At 45.4% G+C, this 20,301-nt stretch overlaps 1 protein-coding gene across 3 annotated transcripts in view; it reads left to right on the forward strand.

Moving 5' to 3' along the window:
- UXS1 (UDP-glucuronate decarboxylase 1) overlaps window positions 1-20,301 on the forward strand; it is a 474,798-nt gene that overhangs the window by 121,007 nt on the left and 333,490 nt on the right. For all 3 annotated transcript variants that reach the window (XM_069636899.1, XM_069636898.1, XM_069636900.1), the window contains exon 5: window positions 16,449-16,509. In XM_069636899.1, coding sequence (XP_069493000.1) covers window positions 16,449-16,509 — 61 coding nt within the window. The remainder of the gene's footprint in view (window positions 1-16,448; window positions 16,510-20,301) is intronic.

Consider the following 20,301-nt stretch of genomic DNA (forward strand, 5'->3'; position numbering starts at 1 on the left):
AAATCTTGGTGTGTTCTTGATCTTCGTCTTGAACAGAATTAAACCAACATTCTAATGAGCCTGTGGCACAATGCGCGTCCACATGATGTACAGTGACTTCACTTTGTGATAACATTTCTGCAATATCTTGCCACAGTTCCTTTCCCCACAACTCTTTTGAATGAATCTTCCACCCATTCTTTTGCCAAGTTGGCAACCACACTGCCAATCCATTCGCCACTGACCATGAATCTGTGTACACATAACATTGACCAGGGGTCTCTTGTTTCAGTGCTTGGTAAACTGCGTAAAGCTCTGCAAACTGACTGCTCTTCCCTTTCCATGATGTTGTCAACATCTTTTTTTGTCTTGGGATTGTACGACACTGCTTTCCAGTACCGCTCAGTTCCAGTACCGCTCAGTTCCCACAGATCGAGCTGAGCCATCCGTGAACCAAACATGTTCTGTTTGCTCCACGGTCAAATCGCTGTAAGGTACTCCCCATTTCACGGGAGACTCACGTTTTTCAAGCACTTCCGATGGTATGTAATCTGAGGGCGGTATGTTGGCTACTTGCTCATGTAATTTTGTAACTCCACCCTTCCCTGATTTGGCTCTGTCTTGAATATACCATTTCCATTTAATTATGCTGGCTTCTTGAGCATGTCCTATTCTATGCGTTTTAGGAGCGCTCAGTACCCATTGCATGATTGGTATTTCTGGTCTCATTAATACATCATGGCCCACCGTCATTTGCTCGGTATCAACAAGGGCCCAATAACACGCCAGCAATTGCTTCTCAAACGGAGTGTATGAGTTACCAGCATCGGGCAACATAGGACTCCAAAACCCCAAAAGCACACTTTTCCTGTCCTGTTTTTGCCACACACTCCAGTTAGCATATTTGTCTTGTAGAGACACATTTAATTCCACTTCGCCTTCATTCAATGGCCATAAATCAAGCACCTGCTGCACGGTGTCTTTCGCCAGCTCAAAGGCTTTCTGCTGCTCCTCCCCCCCACTGAAACTCCTATTTCTTTCGTGTCACTCTTGTAGAGGGGGGCCAATATCTGCCCTAAATGGGGAATGTGCTGTCTCCAAAACCCAAACAGCCCTATAAACTGTTGAGATTGCTTTTTGTTCATTGGAGTGGTGAATTCAAGTATTTTCTGTCGGGCTTTTGGCACCATTTCTCGATGCCCATGATGCCACTGAATCCCTAGGAATATCACTGTTTCAGCTGGACCTTGAATTTTACTCTGGTTAATCTCCCACCCTTCCTTCTTCAATCCTTCCATAATGACATCTAACTGGCTTTGCAAACTGTGCTCATCCTTGCCCTGAATCAAAATATCATCAATGTAATGTAATGAGAGATTTGTATGTCAGGTTTACACGGTATCTTGTCTAAGTGCTCTGCCACCAGCCGGTGACAGATAGTCGGGCTATGTATGTACCCCATAGGTAGCCTCGTGAAAGTGGACTGACGTCCACTCCACGAAAATGCAAACTGCTCTTGACACTCTTCAGCAATTGGCACAGAGAAAAATGCATTGGCTAAATCGATCACTGCATACCAAGTCCCCTCAAACTTTTGGACATTCTCAATCAAGGTAATGGCATTTGGGACTGCGGGCACTAACCCTCCACGACCCATCTCCCTTTTTAATAGGCCAGAGAGGATTGTTCCATGCAGGGGTAATATGGCGTAATACACCCGCCTCCACGTACTCTTTGATGGTGTCTGAAATTTCCTTGTGCCCCCCAGGAATGCGGTATTGTTTAATTGCTACCCGCTTGGTTGCCACCGGCACTTGCACTGGGGGCATCTTCAATTTGCCTACGGTAATGGGTGTACAGATCAATGCACTCACCCCAAACTGGTACGTTTTACCGCCAAGTCCCAAGGTTAACCCTTCCAAAATGTCAAAGCCAATTATATATTCGGGTGTCGGGACAATCAACACTTGGTATTTCTGCCTATTCAAATTGCCTATTTTCATCTCCACCTTTGTTTGTACTGCGGGGGTCTCCTTTCCCCCTAGACCTGTAATAGTAAACTGTTTGCCTTTAAATCGTGTTGGATTGCCATGAATCAAAGAGGCCTCCGCCCCGGTGTCTATCAATGCTCGCACCCCTTGTGTATTTCCTGGACCCTAAAAAAATCTTAACATCAACATGAGGCTGCCTATCAACTTTTATGCAGGCAGGCGCTGCCGGAGCTTGGCCGAAGCCCTAGTCAAACTTCGAAAGAGTGTGACTCGACTCCACCTCTAACATCGCACTCACCACCTTTCTCAAATCAGCGTATGTTGGCTGGTATGGGGAAGGTGTCCCCATAGACCCTTCGTCTTGTTCTTCCGCAGGGGGAGCAGGCGGTGAGGTGTCCCCCTGTGGCGTGGTGACTACCTGTTTCTTAACCTGTTTATAGCGCTCTTTGGCTGCAAGTCCTCGTTTTTGTATAATTCATACATTACTCTGGTTTCAATGCCATCAATTTCTTCGTGTGGCACACCATCTTTTAACAAAGCCAAAAACATGTCTTTTCGGGACACTCGGGAGTCTCTATCATCTTGCCGCCTGCCTTCGGTTCTTCTCTCACTACGCCCCTCGCTCTCCCGTGGCTTGTTATCGCTCTTATCCCACTCCCCTAAATCTGCAAGTTGCCGAATGGCATCCGCTACCTCATCAGTAGCTTTGCCCGTCATACCTACGACCAAGGTCATAATGACACTTTTGTATACGGGTGACGCAATTCTAATCACCATGTTTCGAGTTGAAACCGAGAGCTGCACGGCTCCCATGTGATCAGGAGCATCTATGTGAATAGCCTCTTTCATAGCATGCTCTGACTTATTAAATTGCCTCTCCCAACGTATACCATTTTTTCTTCGCTAGGCCAATCTGTGGTAATGGGGTATTTACGGTTACATGGTTGGGCTCCAAGGTGCAACAAAGACACCTGTGTATCTTGACCATTTGCGTCAGGGGCGGTCCTGCCCTTAACACCTCCTGTACATTGGTGTCAATTGACAGGGGTAAAAAACGTGGTGAATCCATAGAATCTACCAACAACCCTGCAACACCCCCATCTAGAAATTTCACCATCCATATCAAAGCTTCCTCCGATTTTTGCCTCAAACAGGTAATAATTTCCCCAACCTTCTGCTGTGTGTAATCCTCCAGCGTGGTTAAATCCACCATTCTGCCAGCAGGATTCTGCGGGTAAGGTCCGGCTCGCCGTCTTCTAACAGGCTTAGCCGCCACTGTTTTCTGTTTCACTTCCATTTTGGGGTCAGACTCATTTGCGGAACTACTTTCTAGACTAGTTGAATCAAAAATATCACCATCCCACTTATCCAGATGCCAGTCCACACCAGCGGTAGAGATTACAGCTGCCACCTTTCTTTTGTTGACCTTGCCCCGTCTTTTCCTATACTTATACCGGGCTACTCTGACTGATGCCCTCTCGGCCACCGCCTGATGTGTCAGCCTTATCTTTAAACAGTTTCATTTGAATCTGCTGCATTAACGCAGTCTGCCTTTCTGCAGCCAGCTCTCTCTCTAATTGCAAAACCTCATTTTTCATTTCCACCTTCATTTGATGTATTTTCCTATAAGCATGCAACAGAACACAACATCGCCTACCTAATGCCGCACATTCACTGCCACGTTCTACTGGAACTTGTTGCAAGCATGCCATTACATCAGACGGATCGGCACCTCCCAATCCTTGATCCCATGTTTCACTTAGACCTGCATCACATGCCCACGCCTGGGCCAATTTATCATAGGGACTCTTAGTCCAGCCTGGAATAACAACATCAGAACAGTCACCGCCAGCAGTAACGCTCTTCTTCCTGAATAAACTACTCATTATCGCAAACAAAACCTCTTCATATCTATATATTTTTTTTCTCTCCACACTGCAATCACTCCCACAGGCACGCACACACCGGCAAAGGAAAAACTTCACTACTCAACAACTTCACCACCCACTTACTTTCACATGCAAGATAACCGAATCCTATCTACGTTCAAACAGATTCTTGAATACTCGGAACAACTCATCACAAGTATCCTGTTCGTGACGCCAAAAATGTATTGCTCTCCCCAGAGTGCACGGAAAAACATAAATCACCAATGCAATTTTAGAGCCAATACTTTGAACGCAGAAAGACGCAATAACTCGCAACCACACACTCTTAGAAGATAATCAGCACTTATACGGCTATTTTTTCAAAGTTTAGAAGCAACCAGTAATAACATAGAAATAACTCTCAGAAATAATATAGACATGAATCACAGAAGCAAAGAATTCAAAAGGAAATACATCACTGTGAGCGTAACTGGATTCCTCATCTCGCCCAGAAGCGGCTGGAAGACCCCGGGAACAGCCAGGCCGAGAGCACCACAGCTCACAGGATTGCCGGACGTAAGCGTCCTCCTCCGGCTGAAGTCTCACCTGACCACCTCTGGGTTTCCGCATATATACACACTCCGAAAAGGGGTGGCAGTTCTCGAACCTTCTGGAAATGGCACTTGCGCATTGATGAGCAGCTGTTGGTTGCCAGCTGGGTCAATCGACAGCCACCCTCAAGGAGCAGAGTGCCTCCCTCCTCTAAAAACACGCTCCACGGAGAACAGTGACAAACCATAACAAAGTTAGCTTTCCCAGCAGAAATGTCCTTGACCGCATACCAGGTTTGGAAAGCATGTTTGCCTCAGCACCGTGAATCTAACACTCAGCAAAATGTGTGCAGCTTTTCACTGTGGCATGAAGTAAATATCCATCATGGCTCCGAGCGCTCCCAGAATGCACTGCGCACCAGCGCCATTTTAGCTCAAGCATAACAAGGGGTCCCATTTGGAAGCATCTCGGTCTTTCTGGCTTTGAGGCGTGATTGTTTAAAGTACACCAGGACTGGATGGCAGATGGGCAGTCCAGGATGATGGAAGATGCAAGAATATCTGCAGTAAAGTTGAAATAGTTGTGTTTCTTCTGCGTAACACTGGATGTTAGTGGAGAAGGAGGAAATGACGATTGCCAGCTGAGCAAGGTAGGTGTTAAAGAGCCAGGGGGAGAGTTTGGAGCCCTGGGTGACCCCACAGCTTGAGAAAAAGGTAGGCGAGGAGAAGGTGCCCAGAATAACTTGGGATGAACTGTTAGGGTGGGACAGCTAATCCAGTGCCTGCTCCGAGATACCTAGGGTATTGTGGAGCCATTTTGAGGATAGAGTGGTTGACCGTGTCAAAGGCAGAGGAGAGATTTAGAAGAATGAGGATTGATTCAGAGTTAGAGTCCAGAGATGCGAGCAGTTCAAGGGTGTTCAGAAGAGCAGTCTGTGCTTCAGGATGCTCGTAATCCAGATTGATGGTTGTGGCGACCGCCAACAAGTTCAGTGTGTGAAGTAAGTTGGGGGTGCCAGAAATCTGCTTAGATCACATGCTGTGCATAGACCGACATCTAGTGGAAGCTGCAGAGTATTCGCTGTTGTTTTTGAAACTCAAAAAGGGACGTCGACAGGGCGGACCAGTAATACTATCCCTAATGTGGCATCCACTGTACCCATGATCCCTCATGCGTCGAAGTCTCTCAGATTGTTTTTTTCCGCCATGCTAGACGGATGCGTATAGCGAGTTCCTTTCAGCGATAAGCCATTAGCTTTTCACAATTAAGATAGCATTTCTTTCTATCCTTTCATCGACTGCTGAAACACCACGCCGGTGAAGAAAGAAAACTGCCTGTCGGAGACCAGCGCGACGGACCGTTCGGCCTTGGAAGGCCGCTCCGGGCCTCTGCCCAGACAGCAGGGAGAGAGGGGGAGGCCATTTTAGAATGCATATTCTCTCCTTCCTACACTTTGTTCGCCCAGCTGCCATTTCCATAACCCATAATTCTTGAAAATACACCATTTAAATTTTGCCCTAAGTGTAACTGGAAATTCCCCTGGGGGGACAAACACTGTTTGTAATTTGTGTCTCTCAAGAGATCACGTCGAAACGTCTTGTCGAGCGCGCAGGCTCTTCAAGCCTAAGACGTTAAAGGACCGCTCCACGTAACGCTTGGCCCACTAGGCCAGGCAACTTGAGGCCATGGAGGTAGAGGGAACCTTTAGCGATGGCAGCAACGGCGTCCTTTTGGACGGCACGGTGAGGGCAACGCAGTAGCTTCAGCTACTCAAGCGCAGACCGCCGACCCCATAGAACAGGCAGCTCGCCATGTTGTGGGGACTACATGCGGCGGCAGCGCCACAAAAGCACATACCACCAAGCACATGAGCCCCAGTCGAGATTCGACAAAGGAGACGAATACTCGACAATGTTAGACACCCCGAGAAAGGTCCACCGAGTCCCGGTCCTCTGGGCAATCTAAATCAAGATCACAACACGACAGGGTTCAACTGTCGAATGACGGCAAGGGTGTCGCTCGAAAAACTCCTTCCGAAGGCAGATCGTCTGCGGACACCCGCACCCAAAATTTGACGCTAGACATCGGATGAAGCGGCAGGCCCCAAGAAGTCTGTGAAACACTCGCCTGGGCCCCAGGGTGGGGAAAAACATCATAAGAAGTCCTCTAAAACCCCTCATAGAGACAAGAGCCCTCCTACGGAGAAGACACCACAAAAGGGAATATTATCCAAGACCATAGAGAAACCTATGGACTCCAGACCTAAAATTATACCACCCACTGATGAGGACTTGGGTATTTCCCCTCAATCTATTGTGATCCCAAGTTCAAAGGAATGTGCTTCCCAAATTATTGATAGGGTAATGCAAAGAATGACCTTCATTGCCAATTATGAAGAAAAAAACCAGATTACTTTCAGAGTTTCCACTCCACTCCTCCCACCTCAACCCGCTTCTAAAAGGTCTCGCTCTAGTGTCCCCTTACAAAGTACGATTACTTTTGTGGAAACATCTGACCCTCAACTTAATGAAGAGTATACAGATGATCCTTATTATGGTGATGACAAGGACCGAGAGGCAGACCAGGAGGCTAACATGTACTCCATAGATTCCCCTCTTTATCCGGACACTCCAGTGGTTTAGTCCACTGTCGATAATCAACTCCTCCGCAATGAAGTCTTAGCCAAAGCGGCGGAACACTTCCAAATTGACACACAGTAGATACAGGAGGCTAGAGACTTTGCAGATCAAATGCTGGGGGACAAAAAGACAGTAGGTCAGTTTATCCTGCTACTAAAATCAGTCCAACACAGGATACAGCCTTCCTTAGAAGCACCCAATCTCACACGGGCCATTAACCCGCGTGTGGAAAAACTATTCAGGCCTGCACCACCAGACCCTCTATATATAAGAGGCCAATTAAGACCAGACTCATTGGTTGTTGCCACAACTAGAAAAAGAGCAGGCACACCCCTTGCTTCCTCCGAGGCCCCAACGGGTAAGGAAAGCAAAAAGATATACGCCATGGGCAGAAAGGTTTCTTCCTCTGCCGCCCATTAAACTAGAATAGCCAACAACGCAACCATTTTGGCTAGTTATAATTGCCATAAGTTGGAGGAAATTTCTGCATTACTTTCGTCCGCCCCGGAGCCACTCCAATCACAACTAGCTCAGGTTACAGCAGACAGAAGGACTGTATCTACCCGTCTCCTTAAATCAAATTTCGATGCAGCGGACAATGCCGGAAGAGCCATTGCAAAGGGGACTATTATAAAGAGGCATGCATGGCTTCGCCAGTCAGGCTTTAGGCCCGAAACGCAAGCCACTCTAATAAACATGCCATTGGAACCTAACGTGCTCTTCGGTAAGGCCGTGGAAGATGCACTTAAGACAGCAAAGGACGAGTATGACACTCTAAAGTCTTTTGGTCAGCTCACAAACGAGCCTACTGGTCAGAGGGGTAACAGTAATTCTCGTCGTTTTCGGGGCCAAAATTCACAAAGAGGATCCGGCTACAATCAAGGCCAAAGTTCCTATGGGAATAATCGAGGACAAGCATTCCAAGGCATATCCCGGAGGACAACGCAGAGGTCTGGGCAGAGGCCCTGCTCGAGGAGGCACCCCACCTCAGAGCAAGTGACATTCCGCTCCAGGTACCCTCCCATGCATCTCCAGTAGGACGACGCATTTCCAACTTCACCCACGCATGGGAGGGTATCACCTCGGACAGATGGATGCTGTCCACGGTACCAAGGGGCTACTGCATAGAACTACTTCAATGTCCTCACGACAGAAAATCCACCCAGAAGAACATCAGCGAATCCTTCTAGAAGAAATAACGACACTTCTATCAAAGGATGCCATAGAAGTGGTCCCAGCCAACCAGGTAAACAAGGGTATTTATTCAATTTACTTCCTTTTGCCAACGAAAGATCTAACAAAGCTCCCTGTATTAGATTTACGCCCTGCAAACAAGTATGTCAATTCACAAAAGTTCTGCATGACTACGCTACAAGATATAATCCTGCTACTAAAAAAGGTGGATTACATGGCAACCCTGGATATGAAAGATGCCTATTTTCATATTTCAATGTTCTCAGCACACCAAAGATTCTTGCGTTTCAAGATGGCGAACAAGCACTAACAATTCAAAGGGCTGCCCTTTGGAATAGCCTCGGCTCCAAGGGATTCACAAAACAAAGGTACTGGCGGTAGTGGCAGCGACCCTGCACAGGGGAGCAATCCCAGTGTACCATTACCTGGACGACTGGATCATTACAGGGGATTCGCCTCTGAATTGCAGACAAAACATCCAAACAACAATCAACCTCCTCTTTCAATTTGGCTTCATCAACAAGAAAAAATCAAGCCTAGTACTAAGCACTTGAAAACAGTTCCTAGGAGCTGCCTTAACCACAGAGGAAGGATTGCTCTTTCAGAGGAAAGAGTAAAAAAATGTGTTGCTGCAAATACCACATTATCGGGCCGGCCGCCAGATAAGGGTGCGCAAAGCAATGCGTTTAATAGACATGATGGCATCTTGCTTTTACCTGGTTCCTCACGTGCACCTGCGCATGCGTCCCATACAGGAGTGGTTGGCGAAATGGTGGTCTCACGCAAGCGGTTAGTGGGACGATCTAGTGGTTGTTTCGCCAACACTTGTACACAATCTTCGCTGGTGGACAAGCGAAAACCTAACGAGAGGGAAACCCTTCTACTACCCACAGATGCAGGCAGTGGTCACAACAAACTCCTCACTGGCAGGGTGGGGGCTCACTACCTTCACCACACAGCTCAGGGTCTGTAGTCTCGCATTGCAGCTCAGAACCACATCAATGTGCTGGAACTTCTGGTAGTATTCAAAGCCCTTCAGGCATTCAAACCCCATTTAACAAAACATGTTGGCGCAGATCCTAACAGACAGCACTACAGCCATGTTTTATATCAACAAACGGGGAGGTACACGTTCTCCAAATCTATCCAGACTTGCACAGAAAATCTGTTAATGGGCACTCAAACGGAAAATGTTCCTGTCATCACAACATGTTCCAAGGGAACTCCACGCTCTAGCAGACTCATTGAGCAGAGATCCCCTACCAGAGGAACACGAGTGGTGTCTACACGAAGAAGTCGTTGAATACCTTCTCTCAATGGGGTTTCCAAACTATAGACTTATCCGCCACAAGCAAAAATCGTCAATGCCCAGACTTCGTGTCCAGGTTCCCCCAACCAGGCTCCAAGGGGAACGCCCTATGGATGAACTGTTCAGGGAAATTTGCTTACGGTCCCCCCCCCCCCCCACTCCTCTCATGAGGAAGGTGGTGAACAAGTTACACAAGGAACCGATGACGCTTATCCTAGTTGCTTCTATGTGGGCAAGGCAACCGTGGTATCCCCATCTGTGCATACTGGCGATGTGTGATCCCATCAATCTTCCGTGCCAGTGCAACCTACTCACCCAGCACAAGGGACTAACCGTGCACCCAATAGACTTGGGCTCGTAAGGGGGGTGGGTTCTGGGGAGCGGAGATCAAATTGTATGATGTACACATTTGAAACTGTTATGGCATTTTGTACTGCATATTTGGTCTGCATTGTTTTGTTGATAATAAAAAATTAATAATAAAAAAAAAAGTGCACCCACAACCACACTCGATGAACTTGGCAGCATGGCTCCTGAAGTCAGAGTTCGGGCATCTCAATCTACCGCAAAGATGCATGGATATCTAGAAAGCATCAAGAAGACCAAACACTAGGCACTGTTATTTTGAATAATGGAGACCATTTGTAATTTGGTGCCAGACTAATCAGATCAACCCCATAGATTGTACTCCATCTAACATTCTAACCTATATGCTCCACTTGCTAGATGCAGGGTTAGTGTTAAACTCCCTAAAAGTCCACCTGGCGGCCTTGACCGCCTACACCACTTCGCATAATAAAGTCTCATAGTCTCATGATCACAGAACCTGTTGTAACTCTCCTGGGGATCTCTGAGGAACTTGGTCTATATGGGGCTGTCACAGTGTTGAAAGTCAATGCCCACAAGTCTGAACTGCTAAACCTGTCCACTCCACATGACAAAGCCCCGAAATTGTGTTCTATGGTGCCCTGTAGATGGGCAGAAGTCAGTATTAAGTACCTGTGGGTACAGATAGTTGGCTCGCTGAACTCTTTACCGGGTTAACTTCCTACCCCTGATGGAGAAGTGCATTGGTTGATTGCTGACTAGGGAACCCATGTCTATATCTTGGTTGGGGAGGATAAAGGTTCTTAAAATTTGTGATTTTGTCGAAAAATTGAATTACTTCATGGCACTACAGGTGGCGGTCCCCCAGGGTTTCTTTAAAAACATGTGGGGTCATTTATTTGGAACCCTAAGAGACCTAGGGTAGCTATGATGCTGCTAATGTCCCGCAAATCCAAGGGAGGGTTGGGTGTGCTAAATTTCTGCCTTTACTACCCCACAGCTCAAATTAGGGTTGTACAGGAATGGTTCACGGGCAACTGCACGAAAGTCAGGTGCTGGATGGACAAAGCAGTAGTGGGGACACCATTAGATGAAGTTCTCTGGCACCCTAAAGGGATAGGCCTGCAAACATGTATTTAAGCCGGATAACAGCCCTCATAGACTCCTGGGACGCGTTGGTTCGACAGGTGACCCTGACCACCTTCCCTTCCCCACTGATGTCCTTATTCAGGAACCCCCAGTTCACACCGGGTAGGGAAAAGGGAGCGTGAGTAGGTGGGAAATAGCTGGGTGCCATAAATCAAGGGACATGTGTATAGGTTAGGATAGTAAATCCTTTGACCAATACAAATAGGACTTTGAGTTACCTGAAGGGGAAAGGAACCGATACCCACAGCTGAGGCATTTCTCTCGAATCCAACGGTTAAGTCGGAGGCCACCAGGGAACTCGCTCCCTTTTGAAAAATACATTACGAAGGATACAGGAAATGAGCATTTGGTTGGGGCCTTGTTATAGCATCAGGGTCACAGAACCAGGTATGGTGCTACATGGCTCAGTGGGAATCCGCATTGGGACATCGGTTGGAGGGGGAACATTGGACTCTGCTATGGGCAGCTATACCCAAGCTCACGCTTGCCATTCAGATTCAGGAGATGTGGGTTAAGCTAATGGCCCAATGGCATCTCGCCTCTGGAAAAATTGCACAGATACTATCCCACTGTGTCAGCGCTCTGCTGGAGGTGGATATGTAAGGAACTGGTTTCATGGAAGTATATCTGGAGGGAATGCCGAACCACACAGCTTTTGAGATATGGTCCGTCCAGCAATGAACAAGATATTTGGGTGTCGGATACCTGACAATATAGGGATGGCTATGCTGGGGCTGGGCTGGGCACTGGAGAATCTACCCTCAAACACAATGGAAGGCATATATCATTCTGATGGAGGTGGCAATATTAGTGGTAGCACACAAATGGACACAAAAGGATACCCCCAGGGAGCATAAATGGATTGGTAAGATCTGGACCTTTGTTGCTCTACAGTGGATGACATACTCGATTCAAGGGGACCACCAAAAGTTTCTGTTGGACTGGGACATTGCTCTGCAGTATTTTCGAACGGACTTGCACACTGCATGGTGCCCGAGGAGACTGTGGCTGTTGAGGTTGGTGGGATTACTCATCTCAAGGGGAGAGAGGCTTTTGCTTGATGCCCTCTGGGATCATTGCTGAAACATCTAGGGGAGACGAGGATGGGCAAGGGGGTTATTATCGGGTGGGGCTCCGTGCATTGACTGGTGAGGGATCCAGCCGCCCACAGAGACTTTGAACTTGGAGCCGACTTGAAATGGCTATGGCCTGGGGAGTCACGTGTTTGTGTTAAAAATGCCAATAAAATACACCTAGTGTGTGGGGGGGGAGTAAGGCATCCAAAGTGTATTGTGTTGAGCAGAAGCAAACTGATGTAGTTCCATTCCTAAAAATAAGGAAAGTTTTACCGTCTGGGAGGATTGCACTGGGAAACCTGGGTACAACAAATATAAAAACTAACAAGGGGGTCCTGGGAGTCCCTCTGCCAGACATTAGTCCTGGGTACGAGAGACTTACCCAGAGTCTTTAGCTCACTATCTTTCACAGAGAAGAAATATCCCAAACATATCAGTCTTTGTCCTGCCCTGGGGCAGTCCAGCACGGAAATGCTAGGCAATTCTCCTCTGAACAAGAGTACCAAAAGAAACCCCAGACACGTGTTTCGGTCTGGTTGGACCTCCTAACCGGTGCGATTGCCTTTCCAGTGTGTTTAGGCACGAAGCACACTGGAAAGGCAATCGCACCGGACGAACTTATAATTTATAGATAAGTGTCAACACAGAAAGAATCTGATGAGCTATATCGCTACCTAGCAACCGCAAATCCTCCATTTAAAACACAAACACTATCCGGCAGAACATGTACCAATGTTTAAGTTGTAATGATCAACACAGAGAGTGATCTGCACTATTTTTGGAATTAATTTTGTAACCCCTGAAGAACCGCAGAATAGAAGGCAGGGAAACAAGTGTCAGGTTCAAGTTAGATGTAATGAATTGTTAACCAATTACATCCAAATGGAATTATGTTAACAGAAAGAGAATGGACTGAATGAATGAATTCAACTCAAGAAACCCCTCTCGTTCATATTTGGAATAAACCAAGACTGAGTTACCCACATATTTTTGTGTCCTTCTTACCAACTTTTTGATCTTTATTTATGTTTGAAATATGCACAAATTGTACATTTGGAAACATTGCCGACTGAATAAGTTTTTCTGTTAGAGCGCGGAGCACAATAAGGTCTATTCATATACTCTCACTATGTTTATTACACTTGTATTGGAATACAATTACCCATGTAACTTATACTAAAGGATGGTGCTGAAACTGCATGTTTTCCTATTCAAGCCTGTGTTTGGCTGAGTTGTGTTATTACCCCCTGTTCAATTTCTGTGTTAATGCTGCAAGTAACCACAGAAATGCTGCATGCCTAAAATAGCCTCATCCCATGTCTTGCATATGCGGATGATGTCCTTTTTTGCATGTACACCTTTAGCGCTACAGAAACGAATTGGCTTTAATGAAAATGACGCTGGTTGGATGGAAATAAATGTATCTAAGTCCCGAGTGATGGAATATGACAAATTTACTATTATTCTGTAAATTGTAATTTAACAAAATCAGATTTTTTTTTTTAACTTAGGCATTGGCTGAATAATAGTGTAGACCTGTTGAGAAGGTGGACATACATATGCACTAAAAGTGTGGAATACTTACGTTTTCTGCATTTTCTGTTTTCAGTGCATCAATTCCCACTACAGATTTAGATTTAGCTAAGGTTGGTGATATTGAAAAGTACCGTGCTGCTGTATGGGCATTAACCCTTCAATCCCCACTTTGCACTAGCTGAAAGGACATTTGTGAAACATGTTCATTAGGAGTGATAAGGACATTTGTGAAACATGTTCATTAGGAGTGATAAGTATGACCCCCTCCAGCCCCCAATAGAAACCAATTGATGTGATTTACAAATTGCACAACTGATGTTCTGGATATTTGGTGCATTTCCAAATCCTTATCCATGCAGGTAATCATGGGCAATATGTGGGACAGTTTCCAATAGTAAGAATTGCCAAAGCTTCATTTCATGAAATGTTGTTAATTCTTTGAATTTGTATGAATGAAATGTTAATCTGGCTGTTTTGTGCAAAGCGGGCTAACTGTCGGCTAAGGAAGCATGGAAATCAAAGTATGAGAAACATGCAATTGAATGTAGGTCAAGCAAAATTATCGCTAACCGTGTCCTTGCCACTTGTAATTCCCTGCTCAATTTTTGAGTTGTCAAACAATGGCTGCTAATTTATTGGCCAAAGAATGTATTATTGGATAAGGTTGTAGACTGCTCCCCATTGCCACTGCTTATGCCTTTGCTCACTACGGTTAGTCTGATGTGTAAATGTGAGACTGGTTCACCTGAAACAAATCTGCACATTTTATTCTTTTTGATTTCATTCTGAGACTGGGAGGAAATCCTGTGTTTTTTAGTTTTGAGAGCACGGAATACAAACCTACAGACCTGAGTATCGACAACCCGGAGGGCTTCACACCCAAGCTCTCCTTCTGCACCAAGTTCCTCGGGTTCCACATCGACAAACACCTCGCCTTCAAGACACAAATAGCTAAGAAAACTGACAGCTTGGTATCGGCACTCCCTCGTGTTGAAAGTCAAGCCCTTCCTACCTACGGACGGCTTTAGATCCACCATTTAAGGCCTGGTCCTGTTGCCCCTGGATGGGGGCAATGCACTCCTCAAAGGCCTCTCATCCTCTCTTGTGCCCCTGAGAAGTGTCCTACATGTGGATGCACACCTAATCAAGGGTCTACATGGATGCAACTGCATCAACCCGGCCCTCATCAACCATCACTGGCTCTAACTGCACGCACAAATCACCTTTAAGTCTTCCTGGATAATCTTTAAGGCAGTCGCTCTCAAGTCACCCAGCTACCTCGCAGAGAGACTCGCCATCTGTGATGGACACCGCACCTATAGAAGCCAGGACCTGTGCAGACTGGAAATCCGCTGCTGCAAAAAGGAACGGACCAGAAAGCAAACCTTCCCTAAGCCCCAAGACTATGCAACCGCCTCCCTGTCAGCATTAGACTCGACCCCTTGCTCCTACAATTCAGAAAATAGGAAGACACACCTCTTCAAGGAGTCTCTCCTCTTCAACACCTAGGCCATCACGTCATCCTCCCGTGCCACCAGACTTGCTAGGCGCTGGCCACCCCTTTCATCCCCGCCTCCATGTACACCTTTACCCCTCGTGTGTGCCCATCTGAATCCTATCCCCTGCTGTATATCTGTTCTGACCTCTGAAAAGCACTCGGTTATACATCTGCACTGGTGTATATTGCTGTAAAGCATTCTGTTGTGTATCTTTATTATTGTATAACTCTGTAAAGTGCGCCATTGCTTCTCAAAGGTAGATCTGTGCTCAATAAATACCATAATAACTGAATATTAGACCATATAGTTTGGCAAATACGTATATGCAAACCTTAGATTTACCAATATTGGGTCTTGAGCATTTTATATTTGAAATACAGCATGATATTGATGCCAATTGTGGATACGGTATGGTTTTTATTTTATGATGTTTTTGCGTATGGCATGTTTGAAAGAATTCTATTGTAATGAACTTGAAAATGAATTGGGTTGCACACCGTGCCACAGCTATGACTCTGCCCATTTCTGGTCTTTCTTCAAATGCCTAATGGCACCTCCATCGTACCAATCTTGTCTCCATGGAAACACTCCTAATGGTCGGAGTACTGGCTCATTCAGTGAGATGGAGCATGGCCATAACCTCATTCCCTGCATACAACATGGGAGCAACCATCTTAGAATATTGACTCTTCATTAAACGATTTACAGTTCAGTGTTATTGGTGGCTATACCCAGTGCTCTGCTGAGTACAGATGACGTGGGTGTAACCGTTCTTGTTGGTTTCATGGAGACCACTCATTATTTGTTTCACGTTATCTACAAGATGAACGGCATTCTCCAAACATTTCAGCACTCTGACACACTGAATATTTGGAAAAAACATTTGGGTGCCTGACGTGATGGTTTTTCATTTTTAATTTTATTTTTATTTGTTTCCTTCCCCCCAGTCCTCTTTGCACAAGCATTGCCCTTTGCTTGCATTAATCCTGGATTTGGCCTAGTTTCCATGTTCTGCAATAATGTTTTTTATTTTCTCATTGTTCACCTTGACTAGTAACGCCCTATCTGGCAACACAGCTTAGAACTTGGAATTTGGAAAGGCGATGGCCCCTTGCACCAGTATTGAAAGCACAATGTTGTTAAAGCAGAATTGTCGATTTCTTGCCGTTTTAGGACCTTTTTATGTCCCAGCCTGTTATTATTTTCAGTGTATCTGTGTAGGTACATGCGTTGTTCTCATACACAGCAAGAGAAACTCTGCTGCTGTACTTTGTGCTTCTAATGCACCGTTATACAACATTTGTTAATTAGCTCATGTGTTTGTTCCAGTTTTACACAGAAGTACCCTCCTGTGAAATTTCTGTCAGAAAAAGACCGTAAAAGAATTCTGGTAAGTTCCGATATATTTATGTTAAACAAATTGGCTATGAGGAGTTTGATGTCTTAAGGATGATCATGGCCATGTTGGAGCTGTTAGTAAGCCATGTCTTTGATCGGCAAGGGTCTTTTTACACCATTAACTCACTGTCTTTTAGGATCTAAAAAAAATCCTGACAATGCAGCATGATAAAATTGCCGCCTGTCCTAATGATTGATTTTCTATGATATGCCCTTTATAGGGACACTGTTTTGCCTGTGATATGTGGACTTGGGCACTTCAAGTTGTAAAGGACCATCTTAACCTGGTATAAGAGTTAAGTCCTGGTACCCTTTATTGATAGCCAAAGCACATGTGTTTATACCCTTCCATGAACCTTACAGGTCACTGAGAACTATCTGCTTTTCCGTCCTTCATTAAAAACAGATAATTTATTTATTGTCCGTTTTTATTGACTTTTGACAATATTGAATGTGTAAACCGCCAATATTCAGCAACGTAGCAAATGTGACACAGTAAAGATTGAGCACAAGTATGTTTTAGACAGTAGTAAGGCCTTACTGTCTGGCAAGCTATGTGAACTTTATATCTGAATGTTTCCATAAAAGTACAATACAAAGTAATATTATAAAGCAAATTTCAAATGTACAACACCAACATTTAAATGGAATTTTAGTAGTGTTTACATGCTGTCACCTTAAAACAATTGAGTCTCTGTCCTTTCAGAACGCCTAATTGCCTTGCATGTTCTCCTATATCTTTAAGACTTGATAAACTGATCGAATGGCTTTAGAGATGTATGTGTTATATATATAATAAGTTGCAGCAATATATGAAGTCCTTTTCCTTCAGAATAGGTTACAGCACGCTTGCCCTCTATTTGCTTGATAAAGCGCAAAACGATCAAAAATGCATAAGGGTCTCAACAGCGTTTGTCTTGTTCATTACCTTGTTGTCCTTCCAATTTTGCCATTAACGAACAGTATTTTGTTAAATAACAATGTGTCCAATATGCCTCTTAATGCCTCCTATTTAAGATGTTCCTAAGAATGTCAAAAAATTATGCAAGTGTTGGGGCATGTCAAAGCTCCGCAGGTACAAAAGGAGAGCTTTATTGTTGCATTTACAGGATAAAAGATAGTCCCTGGTAGGTACGCAGGGATATAGGACTTCTACCAGCACACCCTTTATCCAAGGCAGACTCTCACTAGCTGTCGCACATCGAACATTTGGAAAAGCTCACGCCACTCCAGATTCCACACATGGAACAGTTATTTCATCATAGAAGTAGATATCCAGAGCAACATGCAAGGAAGATGGCAACAGAAGGAAGCACATTGTTAGGCAGAATCATATGAAGTAGCCTTTGGGAACAACACACACAATTAAGACTACAGGTGCAAGTACAAATTCACCTTTGGTACAAGCCTGTACTACACAGTAAAGTGGTAGCGATGGCTGAGCAGCCATACTTATCTCAAGAGTAAAGTGAGCAGTATCAGAAGTTACACAAAGGACGGCAATTGCTATAGTTCAAACAAACACTGACTCAAGGTTTCTGAGTAAAAGAATATACATTTATTTACACCATCAGTTATAAAACAGTTCACGATTGATTATAAAGCAGCAGAAAATCACAATCTTAATATACTACACACCACCCAATCGATTCTGGACACGTGAAGTTCAAAATTAAGTGTGAGCAAAATGGCACCCCAGCAATTTAAAAGGGAGGGAAAGGCAAGGTTATTCAAAATCAATCAGCACCAACAAGTAATGGGCAGGGCAATCTAGAAAAGGCTTACTACAACTAGGATTCAAATCAATAGGCCTGGGCCAATGTTAATGGTTCAGTGTCTTTGCAGAGAATCACACAGTTCAGAGTAGTTCGCGATTAAGCCTTTGCCAAGAGTTTGAAACAAAGTTGGTCAGAAGAAAAGTTATTTAAAAGAGTGAAGGAGAAGCCCTCAGATTGGTGAAAGATTTCAAACACTTTCACTGCGGTGGATGGATTGAACGACCGGATTTGCACAGTACCTTAGTAGAAGAAGAATGCTGTAGCTGAGGCAGAAGTTCCTGGCAGGTCCTGCAGGCTCACAGTTCCTCAACTGACTGTCAGACTGACAAGACGGAGGAAGACTGGAGGGTCCTGCACTGCCCAGGGATGAAATCAGCAGCAGAGCAAAGCGACAAATAAAAGGTGCGCTCCTTAAAACCCAAACAAGGTTCGGTCCTCCTTGCTATCCGGTTCACTGCAGCGATGCACTGCAAATTCAACCAGGAGATGAAGGCCTTGCTTGGTGTTTGGCAAACTGGTTGGTCCCACCAGCTCAAGGGGAGAAGAATTCTTGCAGATCTTCCCCGTCGTTGAAGTTTCAGGCGATTCGGAACTGCAGCAGGGCTTCACTGGGAGGTTGTTGTTGGAGTAGTCCTCTTCCTTCAGCTTCTCTTTGGTTCTCTCGATCCAGTGGCGACTCTGCCTTCCAAGTCCCAGAGACCTGCTTTTAAGCAGGTTTTCCCCCATTCACACAGCCTGGCTGTCAATCACACAGCAGGGTGGCTGTACTGACAGTTTCAGCTTCCTGCTGATCAAGCAAATGGGGTGCTTCCTACCCTTCTCATCCAGTTGACTAAGGACTGCACCTATACCTGTATGGGATGCATCTGTCTGCACAATGAAGGGTTGGTGATAATCGGGAGTTCTTAGGACTGGAGCTTGACAAAGGGTTTTCTTCAGGTTTTCAAAGGGTTGAGTGCACTCCTCATTCCATCAAACCTTTTTAGGGAATTTTGGAGAGGAGGCTACATTCAAGGGAGAAGGTATGGTCCCATAGTTCTCTATGAAATTCCTGTAGTACTCAGTACGTTTCCTCCATTACAGAAACATTAGAAATGACACACTGAAAGAGGACTGACGAGACTCGCACAAACCTTTGAGTGAACCAACTGACCCCCAAAATGAAACCAAAGGTCACTCCTCCAACTCCTCAAGTGCGCAGTACCACCCATACCACATTTCCTGAGGTGCAGGGGTGGATTCAGTCACATTGCAATCAAGAAGTGCTCTTCAACACTAGCATAATACATGCCTAGACAATGAACATGCAGGCACCCTAATCAGTCAAATGATAGCACAGACTCCACAAAACTCTTGGATAAACATTCCAAGCACCTGCCCTTCCCTGCAATCTACAAGCAAACAATTAATAAAGGAACCAAGGGTGTTATACTCAAGCAGCCCAAGGGACAAAAGGATAAAGGCCAACCGACCACCCATAACAAAACCAATCTACAATCAACCATCCCTTACTGCCCAATAACCATAACGGCAGTCGGCTTGAAAAGCGAGCACACCAGGGGAACCACCTAGTACTTTAATGACTTTGCACTAGTGGGCGTCACCTGCGGCCGGGACGTCTCCAACACCAGGATTGCACACACCACACACTAAGCAAAAGCAAGATCATCCATTCAACCCGCTTGACCCAGACGCAACTTCCTGAAGATTGCAAATGAATTGAAACATTGTCCAACACCCACACTCTAGTAAGCAGGGAGTAGGCAACCTAGGTAGCACAGTGCTCTAAGTATGACCTAATCATAGCAAGCAAAACTAACCATAACATTTAACATTAGTTTACTGGTAATCCCTGACCCCCACTCTCGGTGCATGGTTTGCTAGGCTTGGGTCCCAGCAGGCAAAAGTCATCAATCGGGTTCACCAACCAGGAGACAGTAAGATAGTCTAAATGAAGACTGATAACTCTAATAGCAAACCCAATGCACAGTCCCGAGTCCAGCATC

The sequence above is a fragment of the Ambystoma mexicanum genome, chromosome 7p, assembly GCF_040938575.1.
Source record: "Ambystoma mexicanum isolate Mex_15411 chromosome 7p, UKY_AmexF1_1, whole genome shotgun sequence".
Classification (NCBI taxonomy): Eukaryota; Metazoa; Chordata; class Amphibia; order Caudata; family Ambystomatidae; genus Ambystoma; species Ambystoma mexicanum.